Raw genomic sequence first — 13,936 nt, forward strand, 5'->3', positions numbered from 1 at the left:
CTGTCAAAGCCATAATCAACCCTGCTGCCATGAAATTAGATTTACCATCTAATATGCAGATCCATTCGGTGTTCCAGGTTTCTCTTGAAAACGATGAAACCAGGTACTTTGAGGCACCACCAGAGCCCGACATAGAATGAGAACCAGAAGACGAGGTCAAGTCTATTCTGGATTCCAAGATAGTATGATCTAAACTGTACTACCTTATAAACTGGAAAGGTTACGGACCTAAAGACCGTACATGGGAACCTAGTGACTTCGTCCATGCTCCACATCTAATCAGACAATTCCATCGCAACAACCCCTCCAAGCCAGGACTAGGAGGAAGAGCACTCGCGAGGGGGGCCTTGAAGGGGAGTGCTGTCATGGCCACTGGGCAAGGACCACAAACTCCACTACATAAAAAGGTCCAGTTGGACCCAGTCCTGGCGCCTGGCTCATGAGTAAGTGTGCTCTGCACACTTTATTCTGGTGCATGTGCCTTTTTCCCCTGCAGGGCCTCCGCGTGCCCCAAGGTCAGGCGTGGCAATAGGAATTAATTGGGCTGCACAGGCAGCATCCTCTAGGAATGGCACGGTGGGGCCACAAGTCGGAACAACTGGGCGTGACCGGGACCAGGCTATTTAAGCCTGCCCCACCCGCATGCAGGTGCTTGCTAGCCTGAAGCGCATCCTTACCCGATTCCAGCAGCAACCGCAGTAGGAGCACATCCTTACCTGATTCCAACAGCAACCTCAGTCGGAGCACATCCTTACCTTATTCCGGCTACCAGCCACAACACTACTAGAGAGTCCACTTTCAGCCAGCTTCATCCTTCATCCGCCAGATCTCTGGATAACAGCCTTCCAGTCCGACTACGCCAGGCCATCCCTGCAAGAGAAAAGGAAAAAAAAAAAGGTTAGAAAAACTATAGACATTACGCTAAGGTCGCGCTCAAACCAATCCTCGCGCTTCACCCAAGAACCAAACTTGCCACCTATTGGGACATTGTGAACTCCTTCTCCATTGGGGCTCGCTTCTTGCACTGCAACTACGGCTGGGCCTCATCACCTATTAGGGAAAAGGAAAGACATTACAAGAGATACGGACAATAATTATTATCGAAGGATAATTACCTTTGAAGTGGTTCAGCCACAGCCGGTCTGGGCTGCCATGCACATGTACCAGTGAAGAAACATCACTGGTCCATCTAAAAGCGCTCCTGCAGTGAGAAGCAGGAGGGAGAGCTTGCCATCATAAACAGGTGAGATTATATGGGTAGGCGCATGCTCATCACATTCTGGGAAGAAGGGTTCGAGGGAGACCAGTCATATCACATGGCCTCTCATATTCTCATAGGGGCAGTATCAACAACCAGCGCAGTCCACAACACAGGAGCAGGGGAAGCAGCCTGACCCAGGGGATGCAGTTCCAGGGAGGGCTGCAACCGTGCCCCAACGTCCCCGCAGAGACCAGGCAAGCGTAACAGGGGACTCTGGACGCAGATTTCCTGCTTCTATAGGGTCCTCTGGATGCCCACGAAGTGTTGGCCGGATTCGCACTTTCAGATGGTCGAGGTAGCCCGGGTATTGGGATTCTGCAGCTTTGGAAAGTCACAGCAAGGCGGGTGCTGCGCCAAACTAGAGTTTGTCTTAAGGCTAGTTGGTCCCACCAGCCTAAGGGAGGAAGTTGTCCTGCATAAGTCTTCCCAGTCTAGTCAAAAACTGGGTCAGCAAAGCTGCAGGGCTTCACATGGCACTTAGCAGTCCAGGAGGGTGCTGCTGGCGTCGTCTCTAGTCTTCTGCTTTGGACATTGTCCTCCAGTGGTCTACTCTCCTCTTAATCCCAAAAACCTTGCCTTTTATGCATTTTACCATTCATTCACAGCCCTGGACTGTGAATCAAACAGCAGGGTGGCTGTCCTTCAGGACAGCCAGTAAATTGGAACTGGTTTCACTCATGCACACTTGGAGACAAAGGACAGGGAGGTTTTCGGGACACTCCCTCACTTCCTGCCTTCCCAGACACTTCAGGGATGAAGCACGCCAAAGGCAAACTACACAAAGGACTCAAACCCCATTCAAACACCAGAAGAAACTGACAAGAAATGGTGGGAAAAAAGACGACAGGGGCCATTTTGTGAAAATGGTCACCCTTGGGTGCTGTACTGCAGCTGAGTTATCAGTCTACAGATACAGGTCACCAGGTAGTAAAAAGGAAAATACTGCCACCATCCATTCAAGTTAGTGTAACAAAATGTTAGCTGAGGAATGGGTTAAATAAATTACTATGTAACCCCACATACGGTGGTGTGTGCTGGACCCATAAAGTACAGGTAACCAAGACAGGGGATATCTTACTATTCTTGGGAACAGCAGTTCACGCAAGAAAATTTAGTGAGGGACTACTCCGTGGCACTGCACAGAAGGTGCAGTGTGCCACAATGCAAAAAGCTGTTGCCTGTGGTGTTTACCAGAATCCATGAACAGTAAGAAACACAGAAAATCAGTCAGGAAAACACACGAGTGAGTAAAAAGTCCCACTCGGGTGTAGAAATTAAAAATCCCCTGAGTCCAGCAAAAGAGCTAGCGGTCTCCAAAGTTAAAGGGAATTGACACCAAATTTAATATTCACCCAAACAGGTGCTCAGTCCACAGATGTATATATAAGAGTATTTGGGGTTGAAGGCCGTAGGGAGAAGGGGAAGGAATAGTGGGGTTCAGCAGCTTCCACAGAAAATCAAGTACAGATCCAAGTAAATATCTCAAGATACTGTGGAGTAATATGTGGCTTCGCTTGATCTTAACTAAAGTGTGAAACAAACAGGACTTTCTAAAGTTAGAAAATCATAAACGTCCTTGAGAGGTTGCAACGTTAACGGAGATACCTCCAGTTGTGAAAATTGGCACAAACTTACTTCATCTTGTAGAGATTCTTCAACTTGTTCATCATAGTCTTCATCTTGACGCTTCACTAGATTTAGAAAACAGTTTAACGTCAATGCCAGCACATTAAAGGCAATATTAAGTGCATAATTTTAACATGTACTCAATAGCTTTATATTTATCCCCAGCAGCAAAGCAGGAAATTACATCAAGAAAATCCTAGCTAGTTTTATTTCTATCGGAGTGACCAAATTACTTACCTGGAGTAATGTTCTTTGTGATGATGGTGCAGCAGGCACCAGAAACGTTCGAACATCAGAGGGAGTTATGCGTCTGCACCGATTAGGTCCGTTGGCCCATTCGACAATTGCATTGATTGTACAAATAGGGCACACCATGACCTGTGGTGCCAGTTCCAACCTTTTATCACCTTTCTAACCAGCTGAGGGAACTCTAGGAGTAGAAATACAGGCATTTGTAAGTCACTCTCCCTCCAAGAAGCTTGCAGATCACCAATCGCCTCACCCCCCTGCTGTGGGATGGCGATAAGGAATCTGTGGGAGTAGCCATCTATTAGAAAGAACTTTACCTGTTGAAGTAATGTGTCCTTCAAATGGCTAGCATCCTTCCACAGAATCCTCACCTACAAGACTCCCATAGCAATATACAAACAGAGGCAAGAGGAGAGCTGGTGGGGGGGGGGGGGGGGGGTGGCATGACACTCCTAGACAACGTAAACGATGGAAAACTGCTTGGCCGCATCACTCAACTTCTAGTCTAGACATTGCCTGGGAAAAGTGTTTACAAACAGACTGTGGCTGTTAAACAGTTTGCATGCAGTACCCTTTGGGGCCACTACACACAACTATGACTACAGGTGTAAGCAAACCAACCTTTGGTATAAGTCTGTACTACACAGTTTTGGTAGCAGAGCCAAGCAGCCAGGCTCATCTTAAGAGGGGAATGTGAGCAGCAATGATGTTACACAGAGGTCTACTATCACAAGTGTTCAAACAAACTTACGCTCAAGGTTTCTTTGATAAATACTACATAATGTATTTATCTGTCAGTTATAAAACATTCATAAGGAGGCAATTATATAACACAAATATACTTTAATACCATTTTAGAATTTTATTTTAGAAGAGGAGTTAAAGGCAAAGGTTATTAGAACATGAAAGGTTACAATTATTCTTAGCCAGTGTAGATATTTTGAGTTCACCAGAAGAGTCAATTCAATAGGCTAGGCCAAAGTCAATGGGTTAAAGTCTTAGATATGACAAAACGGTTCTGGTATTTCAACGAAAAAGTCTCTGCATAAGTTGATTAGGCCTGCGAGTTGCGAAAGTACCAAGCACTTTCACCGTGAGAGGCGGGTACTCTCGGTCTGATTTCGGTCTGATTTCACAGTACCTTACAATGAAGAAAAAGATGCAGCTGATGACTTCTGTTCCTGGTAGTTCCTGTAGATCTGGCTGTTCCTGTACCTCAGTGGTGGGGACAAGAGGGAGGACGTCGGGGGGACTCCTGCACTGGGACTGGTCAAAAGGGCAACTGGCAAACTTTGAATCCAGTAGCTGTGATAAAGCACAAACTGGTGTCCATCTCCCTGGTTATTCGGTTTCCTGCAGCACTGAGGAAAATATAACCAGCTCCAAGATTGGCATCTAGGTGGCTCAGCGGCAAGTTGATCGGTCCAACCAACTCAAAGGGAGAAGTCGTCTTTGCAGGGCTTCTCTGTAGAGATGAACTTGGGGATGTGGACCTGCAGCAGGGCTTCACTGAGCAAACCAACGGTTCAGGAGTTGCAGCAGCCGTCCTCTTCAAGCTCGTCTTCGGTTCTTTCGTTCCAGTGGTCGACTGCCTCCCGAACCAAGAGACTCGCTTTTAGTTAGTTCTCTCCCATTCATTCCAGCCTAGCTGCCGGCCAGTCAGCCAGCCAGCCAATCACCACATAATGCATTTGGGTCTCCTAGGAGACTAAGCACAGTGAGTTTTGGGCACCTCCCTCACTTCCTGCCCACCCCAGAGTACCAGGACCTGTTTTTACAGAGGGCTCAGACGCCACCTTAAAAAACACAGCTCCAACGATTTAACGTTACCGGAGCTACGAATAGTTTGCGGTCTGGAAAAATCATGGTAGTTTGTTGTACAACCACTGCCACCAGCCATTTTGAGAGGAAAGGGTAGCATTTGACTGCTACATGAGTATCTAGATACAGGGGATTCTAAGTAACCCCTCCAGCACTCTATTGTAAGATAGGGTGCGCTGAGTCTAGGAATTTAAAACACTAGTAATGTCAATTTCACTTTACTTACTCTGGGAAACAGTAGTTTATCCCAGAGAAGGTATTTAAACCTTGGGAAAGCCTGAAAGGCTTCCCTGTGCCACTGCAATGAGGGTGCTGTGTGACAAATGAAAAGATGTCGCCTGTGGAGTTGTTTAAACTCCATAACCAAATAAAACACAAGACTAAAAAACACGTCAAAATACATGAGTGGGAAAAAGGCTCACACACTCTCCAGGTAAAGAAATCAAGTCCTCAAAATGCAGCAGATTTGCTGGGGGTCTCTAAGGTGAATCAGCACATTTTTGAGAATTCTCCCTAACAGTGGCCGCTTGGCAGAAATCTGGGACAAGTACACCTGAACAACCAGCATGGCTGCCAACCCTCCAATTGAATATATCCAAACCCAACAGGACCCCTTTGAGCCAATTTGTAACCTTCTGTGATGCAAAGAAATAATCACCCACATATTTTGTTTAGAAACCGCTGTACCATGTTTCGGGCCTACATAGGTTATACATACAACTATCAGAAATAAGATTACGGTGAGTAATGTATCTGCTTCGAGTCACATGCTGTGCATATAGTCCAACATCTAGTGATAATCGCAGAGTATTGCATCTTTTTTTCGAAGAACGAAAAGCGACATGGGTGTGACTAATACTAACCCTAACATGTAGTATACCCAATATCCATCCGCATCAAGGTCCCACTGGTTGTTTTTCGTTTGCTGTTAGGGAGCCTTGCAGAATGCAAACTACAGAAGAGAGAAGGTGTAAGATGTCTATGTTCCTGCTTCTCCAAGAAGGGAGGAAGAGTTGGTGCATGTGAATCTAAGCAGAAACAACCATTAGAAATAGGATTATAGCGAGTAAAGCAGGTCTTCTGATGCTTGTGAATCTGCTTAGAATCACATGCTGTGGATAGACTAGCAAGCAGTACCTGGAAATGGTGGTGGGAAGTGTGAAGGAACAGTAGCAAAGATGTCTTGGCACTGCTTGTCCCACCAGAGAATCAGACTTCGAGTGCTGTATCAAAGCAATAGTGTTAGGCGAAGGTGCAAACAGAACTCCAGGTTGCTGCTTTGCAAAATGAATGTAGAGGTACATTTAAAATGAAGGCTATGTTAGCTTGCTCTTATCAAGAGTAACAGTGTGATGCAATTTACAATCCACTTGGAAATAGCCGGTTTAGAGACAGGGCCGCCTTCTCTACCAGCTGCTTCAGACGAATAATTGGTTTGTTTCTCTCAGTGGCTTTATCTTCGAGGTAGTAAATTACTGCACCCCCCTCACATCCAGTGTGTGGAAGCTTCTTTCTGCCAAGTTAGTGGGGTTTTGGAAGAAAGTTGGAATCCTGAACTGAAAGGGCATGCAGTTCACCAACCTTGCTTATTGAGGTGATGGCCACAAGTAAGGCATTCTTATCGCTGAAGGCCTTGGGCCTTAAAAGTAGCCTTGTGCAGGTTCGAAAGGAGGCCCCATTAATCTGGTAAGGACAACTGTAAAGGAGAATTCTCAAAAATGTGCCAATTCTCCCTCACCCAAGACAACCCCAGCTCTTTTTGCTGAACCTTGAGATTTTTGACTTTTTAATCCTGTGTTTTTTTTTACTTTGGAGTCTGACAAACTTCATAAGCATCATTTTTGCATTGTGACACAGCACCTTCAGTGCAATGACACAGGTAAGTCTTAGATTTCCCAAAGGTTTAAATACCTTTTGGTGAAACTACCGTTTCCCAGAGCAGTGATGTGAAATTGACTTTACTTAGTTTTGTAGTTATCTAGAACCAGCACACATCTTACAATAGGGTGCTGGAGGGGTTACTCATTATCCCCTTTGTCTAGTTTCTCATGTAACATTTATGTAACCCTTTCTACAATTAATGGCTGGTGGCAGCGGTTTACTTTTTCCTACCATTGTGTTTTTAACGCGGGCTGCAATTGCAGCTGCAGTAAGACACCCATGGGTGCCCATTTTGTCACAATGGCCCCGGTCTTTTTTCACCATTTCTTGTTGGAAAGGTCCTTCTTGAGATTTACTCAATGTGCCAAAACAGGTCTGGTCCATTTGTTCGTATTGCGGGGGTCACGGGTGAAGCCCGTCTCTAGCTCCAGTGTGTCTGGCAGGGGCAGGCGGGTGCCAGAAACTCCCTGTGCTTAATCACCTTGGTTACAGGAATGCACCCAAAAGGTGATTGGCCGGCTGGCTGTCCTTTTAGGACAGCCAGGTTGCGAATGTGGGAGAAACCTGCATAAAAGGCAAGGCTTTTTGTTTGGAAGGTAGAGTCTACCACTGGACGAAGGAATCCGAAGAACTTGGAAGAACCGCTTGCTGCAACTTCTGGACCGTTAGTTTGCCCGGTGAAGCCCTGCTGCATTGCTGAAGCTCCCAATTCGCCTCGACTGGAGAAGCCCTGCAATGGACAACTTCTCCCCTGGGGGTGGTGGGACCAATCGACCCCAAGGCGAGCTCATCTGGAAATCCTCTGAGCTGGCTGTACTTCCTTGCTGCTGAAGGAACCGAAGTGCCAGGGAGAGTAACACCAGAATCGAGTGTCTAAGTTCAGACCCGAGCATCAGGAAGAACCTTCCAACTCCCTGGAAGCAGGACTGACCAAGCCTGAGCCACCTCAACAGTGTGCTGGACCCCAGACACAAGGAAAGTCTATAGAGTGGTATCCGAGAGACCGCAGTGGTGCTATTTTCTAAAAGACGCGAGGAGCTGAAACTGCGAAGTGCCGCTGAATTGAAGTTTGCCCATTGCTGCCACCGACATTCAAATTTTAGTTGTTAGGCAGAATTATATGCAGTACCCTTTGGGAACACCACACACAATTAAGACTACAAGTGACTGTACAATTTCATCTTTGGTACAAGCCTGTACTACACAGTTAAAGTGGTAGCAGAGCAGCCACACTTATCTCAAGAGTAAGTGAGCAGTATCAAATAGTTACACAAAGGACAGCAATTACTAAGATTCAGGCAAACACCGACTCAAGGCTTTCAAGTAAAAGAATGACATGCATTACTTACCATAAAAGCATTTCTGATGATTGTATCTGCTTAGATTCACATGCTGTGCATATGGTCCGACATCCAGTGGTAACCCCGGAGTATTGCATCTGGTCTTTCGGGGAACTGAACGGGGACGTTGGCATAGGCGTGTCTGAAACACTATCCCTATCGTGACGTGTGTAGTACCCAAAATTCCTCACGAGCCGAGGTCCCTCCGATTGTATTCTTTCTGCCATGAGGGAGCCCAAGGCTATAGTGAGTGAGTACATGAAGAGAGAAAGTAGTAAGAAGTCTATGTTCCTCCCACCCCGAGCGGGGAGGCAGGGAGGGCGCATGTGAATCTAAGCAGATACAATCAGAAATGCTACAACGGTGAGTAATGCATGTCTTCTGGTGCTTGTTAATCTGCTTAGAATCACATGCTGTGCATAGACTAGCGAGCAGTACCCGGAGTTGGAGGTGGGTTGTGAGAAGGAACAGTAGAAAAAAAGACGTCTTAGTACTGCTTGTCCCACCTGAGAATCAGACCTAGAATGAGTGTCTAGGCAATAGTGTTTTGTAAAGGGGTGTACAGAACTCCAGGTTGCCGCTTTGCAAATGGACTCTAGGGGAACATTTGCAATGAATGCTATGGATGCCCCAGTGCCTCGAGTAGAATGTGCTCTAGGCTTGAAGGGCAGTTCTCTCTTTGCAAGAGTGTAACAGTGTGATGCATTTGACAATCCACCTTGATATTGCTGATTTAGAGACAGGGTCCCCTTCTCTACCAGCTGCCACTGAAACAAAGAATTGTTTAGTTTTCCTCAGTGGTTTAGTTCTATCCATGTAGAACATGACTGCCCTGCGCACATCTAGTGTGTGAAGGCTTTTCGGCCATGTTAGTAGGTCTCTGGAAGAACGTGGGTATTTCGATTGACTGGTTCACATGGAACTTCCAAATAAATTTCGGCGCAAATCTGGGATGTGTGCGCAGAACTACCTTATCTTTGTGGACTGTAACAAAGGGGTCCAAAACCGAGAGGGCCTGTAGTTCGCTAACTCTTTCAGACTAGCTTTATGCATAGGCTCAAAAGGGGGTCCCATGAGCCTAGTTAAAACCACATTTAGATCCCACCCAGGGGCTGGGTGAGTGATGGGGGATACATTCTTTTAACCCCTTCCATAAAGGCTTTAATCACAGGTATTTTCCACCACACCTTCTGCTGTGACGTGGTGTAGGCTGACAACGCCGCTAGGTGAACCTTTAAGGAATTGAAGACTAACCCAGAGTCCAATAGATGGGTTAGATATAACAATGTTTGAAGGCGAGCAATTAGTGGGATTGACGCCTTTGGAACTGCACCAGATGACAAAAACGTTTTAATTTGCTGGCATAGCAATAACGTGCGTTAGGCTTTCTTGCCTTCCTCAGTATGTCCTATGCATCTTTGAGGGAGCTGCAGATGTTCAAACTATGACCACAGGATCCAGGCTGCTAAGTTCAGAGTTTGTGGGCATGGGTGCAGATTCTCCCCCCTGTCCTGAGACAACATGTTGTACGGGCAGGGCAGCTTGACTGGTGGGGAGAGGGACATTTCCATCAGGTGCGCGAACCAAGGTTGGCGGGCCCACATGGGAGCCACCAGAATCATGGTGGTTCCTGGTGCATCTTGTGTACTATCTTGTTCAGAAGGGGTGTCCGGGAGGGATGGGGGGAAGGGGGGCAGGGGGTTGCGGGTCTTCGTGCAGTCACCATTCGTAGTCTTCTGGCAGAGGAAAATCTCTGCTGAGTACATCTGCCAGAAGATGGAGTTCCCCTGGAACATGTTGAGATGTCAGGAACATCTTGTGTTTGAGAGCCCATATCCAGATGTTTTGGGACAGTTTGGATAGCCCTGGAGAGTGAGTGCCCCCCTGTTTGTTCAGGTAATGCATTGCTGTTGTGCTGCCGGTTAGGACCAGCACTGTCTTCCCTTGCAGTTGCTCCTGAAAAGCTTTTAATGCTTTGAACACTGCTAGTAGCTCCAGTAGGTTTATATGGTTGGACGCTACCTGAGGGGACCACACTCCGTGCGCCGTCTGTTGAAGCAGGTAAGGCCCCCCCCACCGCACCCCGTGAGAGATGCGTCTGTCGTGAGAGTGGCTGCCACTGCAGGGGTGGTGAAGGTTTTCCTCTTCAAGAGGTTCTCCCTCGACCACTAGTGCAGAGAGAACGAGGGCTGGCAAAACAGATCTTCCCATTGCCCGCTGGGCTGACACCACTGGCTGTTGAGCCACTCTTGCATGGGACGCATCCGCACGTGGGCAACCTAGTATATGCATGTCGCCATCATCCCTAGCAAACGTATAGCTTTACGTACTGTCACCTCTCGACTGGCTACATACTGAGGAACCTGAGAGCATGTTCTGAACCCTCTCGCTGGAAGGGAAGACTAAACCGTCTTCCGTACGAATTAGAGCCCCCAGGAACTGTTTTACTTGGCTGGGGACTAAGCTGGATTTCTTTTCGGTGACAGAAAATCCCAGGCTGAACAGTAGGTCTACTGTTTTTTGGGTGTTCAAAAAACAAACGAACAAGTACCCGTGATGAGCCAATCTTTGAGGTAAGGGTAAACTGGAACTGAAAGTCTGCGCAGGTGTGCCGCTGTCACTGCCAGGACCTTGGTAAACACCCTTGGCGCAGAGGCTATGCCGAAGGGGAGTACCTTGAACTGGTAGTGTTTGTCCTGAATCATGAACCTTAGGAATTTTCTGTGCGCTGGCAGCATTGAAATATGAAAGTATGCATCTTTCATATCCAATGTTGTCATGAAGTCCCCCTGTTTTAGCAATGGGATCACCTTTTGCAGTGTTACCATGCAAAACTTCTGGGGCTTTATGAACTTGTTCGCTGGGCGCAGGTCTAGAACAGGACGCATGGCGAGATCCTTTTTGGGTACAAGGAAGTACACGGAATAGATACCCTTGTTTACCTGAAGCATCGGGACGGCTTCTATGGAGTCCTTTCCCAGCAGCACTTCCACGTCCTGGATCAGGATCTGCAGATGTTCCGGTGAAAGGAGTCGATGTTTCGGCATCTGAACTGTGGAGGTCGAGCGAATTCCAGGCAGTAACCGTGGGCGACCGTCTTTAAGACCTCACTAGTCTGAAGTTATCCCATCCCATGCCTTGAGGAAAGAAGTTAATCGCCCCCCCGACCGGGGAGACATGGGAGGGGACCTGGACTTTGTGGTCATTTCTGACCCGAAGTTCACGCTCCTCTGGAATTGGAGCCTCCGTCTATTCTCTCCGCGCTTCTGACCCCTCTGGGGGTAGTATGTGGGGCTTGCAGCAGTTTGACTTGAGTTGAAGTTGCCTGTGCCGAAATTGTTTTGAGCGGCGCAGGCTTGTCCTCGAAAGGACCGCCAAGAATTACTGCCCCTCTGAAGAGGGTTTCTGGGAAATTTGGTGCAGTGACTTAATAGTCTTGTGCTCCTTCTTGGCTGTCTCCAACGCATCGTCTACCGCCTTCCTGAAGAGGTTGGCCTCTTCGATGGGTTTGTTGATAATGGATGCCTGGGTCTCAGGCCTGAAGCCCGATGTGCGCAGCCAAGCGTGCCTCTTTAGGAGAATCCCTGTGCGAGAGACCTGCCTGCTATCTCTGCCGTGTCCAGGGTACTCTTTACCACATTCTGATTGGCAAGTTTGCCCTCAGACAATGGCGAGAAGCTTGGCTCTGGTTGGTTCCGGAACCTCTTGAAGGCCTTCCTGGAGTAGGTTCCATTGGGCGTCGACGTAGCTTGCTAGTAACGTCGTGTTATTGGCAATCCGGACGGTATAGGCCGCCGCAACCTGTTTGCCTAAGGCATACAACCTTTTGGACTCCTTGTCCAGGGGTGACTCCTGTGGCAAGGGGAACCCCTGCTCTCTTGCGAGTGTTGGTCACCACCAGCAAGTCTGGGATTGCGTGTCCTTTGATATAAAGCGGGTCAGTGGGGGAGGGTCAGAAAAGTTTTGACCCTTGGGTTCACAGCCCTAGTCTGAGTGGGTGAGAGTAAGGAAGGGGCCAGCCGTCTCTTTACAGAGCTCAAGAGAGGGATAGACTGGCTTGCCGGAGGCTTTTCATTAATAATGTCCTCCGCAAAATCTTGTTCGTGCAAGGCTTCAAGCGTGGCAATTTTAAAGAATTCCGCTGCTTTTTTCAACATGTTGTTGAAAGCTATTTGATCATCCACCGGGGAAGCTTGTCGAATTGGGGTGGATGGGGGAGAGTCGAGGCAAACGATATCAGAGTTGTGATCGTCCTGCTGGGTGTCCTCCCAGTTGTCCGTTGCTCCTTGATTTTCCCCATAGTTGTCCAGAAAAGAGGCCTCCCCTTCTTCTGTATAGATCTCTATACGTGGACATCTTATTAATAGTCAATTGGTGCTGGACATCTAGGTGTTGGACATCTTGTGTTTGAGGGTTAGGGTCTACCCGAGCTTTTTTCGGCGGAGGTTGATCAGAAGCCCGGAAAAACTGCTCCAGCCCTCGAATTGCTCTGTGGTCCACTTGGATGACCCAAATGGACCAAGCTGAGTAGGAACCGTGTTCTCCGCCCTAAGGCGTTGAGAGGATCTCCTCAGGGTGCTTGAGAGGGAGGGGTACCTGGCTTTCTTCGTAAGAGTCTTCGGGATCGTCTTCCAAATCCATGGAAAACTTTATGGCGGATTGGCCCATAACTGTGGGCGGAACCGGTACTAGGCCCACCGCCGTAGCAATCCTATTAATGATCTTACGGATAGTCACCAAATCTTCGGAAGACAACGCCTCCGATGATGTGTCGGCAGTGGAAGCGTCTTCCGCGGCTCCAGAAGGGCCAGCGGATGGCTTCTCGGGTAGTGGCCTACTCGTAGTACTCGGGCCTGTACGGGCCTTAGAAACCGTCAAAGTTTAATGTTCTGAAACTCCGGCGCGTGTAGTTTGAGGAGTAGCGCCCTTGTTATATTTGTTATGCCCAGTCATGCGCTGCTGCAAATGCGGGGAAGGCTTCGGATCGGACTGATACGTGAGCACCACCGAAATTTCCGGCGGGCCCGTTGGCGCTTTCGCCTTCGACGATGTCGTTGATGATGGCGTTTGGGTTGTGTGCTTGGTGCGGTGCGATTGTACGCCCCTGTCGCCGGGTGTGTTCCCTGTATCAAGACCGGAGTCGAGCCTGGAATGGTCGGGGACGGCCGTGGCGGCCCTAGAAGTGTCCGCCTCAAGGTCTATAACGTCCGCATTGGACGTTTGGTCATCCGACGTGCCCCCGTCACTTTCGGCTGGTGTCGCGGCAGGGGAGAAAGAGGCTCCACGCGTGACATGCCATACGCAGCCCACCGCTTTAACTGGCGCTCCCCTAAGGGTTTTAGGCTTAAGGAGTTTAGACGCCGAACACCGCCTTTTGTCGTGCTCTAGGGGGGAGACAAGTGTTACACGAGGTGTGCTAGTCTTTCCACGGATATCTAACCCTGCACAAAGGGCAGAAACTAAATGAGTCCTTTCCATAGCAGAAGGGAAGGGTGACCAGAACAAAAGGGAAAGCAGTGGAAAAAAGGAAAGACATAACAGTATGGCAAATCCTGAGCCCACTCTCCCTACTGTGTAGGTCAGCCGGAAGGCCCGACCACGTGGAAGTCCGAACGCCGAATCTTAGGCGTCGGAACCCACAGCCGTAGACTATTCCCCCGTAGTCTTCGTCAATTATGTTCTTGATGGGCGAAGTGACTTAACGGGGATAAACCGACAATTCGGTAAGATAAACAATGTCATGAGAGCTCCGCTATAG

General features: G+C 48.3%; 1 protein-coding gene across 1 annotated transcript in view; it reads right to left on the reverse strand.

Annotated features, from left to right (window-relative positions):
- IPO5 (importin 5) overlaps positions 1–13,936 on the reverse strand; it is a 1,138,249-nt gene that overhangs the window by 270,452 nt on the left and 853,861 nt on the right. The window contains exon 21 of the mRNA XM_069640466.1: positions 2,897–2,952. Coding sequence (XP_069496567.1) covers positions 2,897–2,952 — 56 coding nt within the window. The remainder of the gene's footprint in view (positions 1–2,896; positions 2,953–13,936) is intronic.

Source organism: Ambystoma mexicanum, chromosome 7q (genome assembly GCF_040938575.1).
Source record: "Ambystoma mexicanum isolate Mex_15411 chromosome 7q, UKY_AmexF1_1, whole genome shotgun sequence".
In the NCBI taxonomy this organism is placed as follows: Eukaryota; Metazoa; Chordata; class Amphibia; order Caudata; family Ambystomatidae; genus Ambystoma; species Ambystoma mexicanum.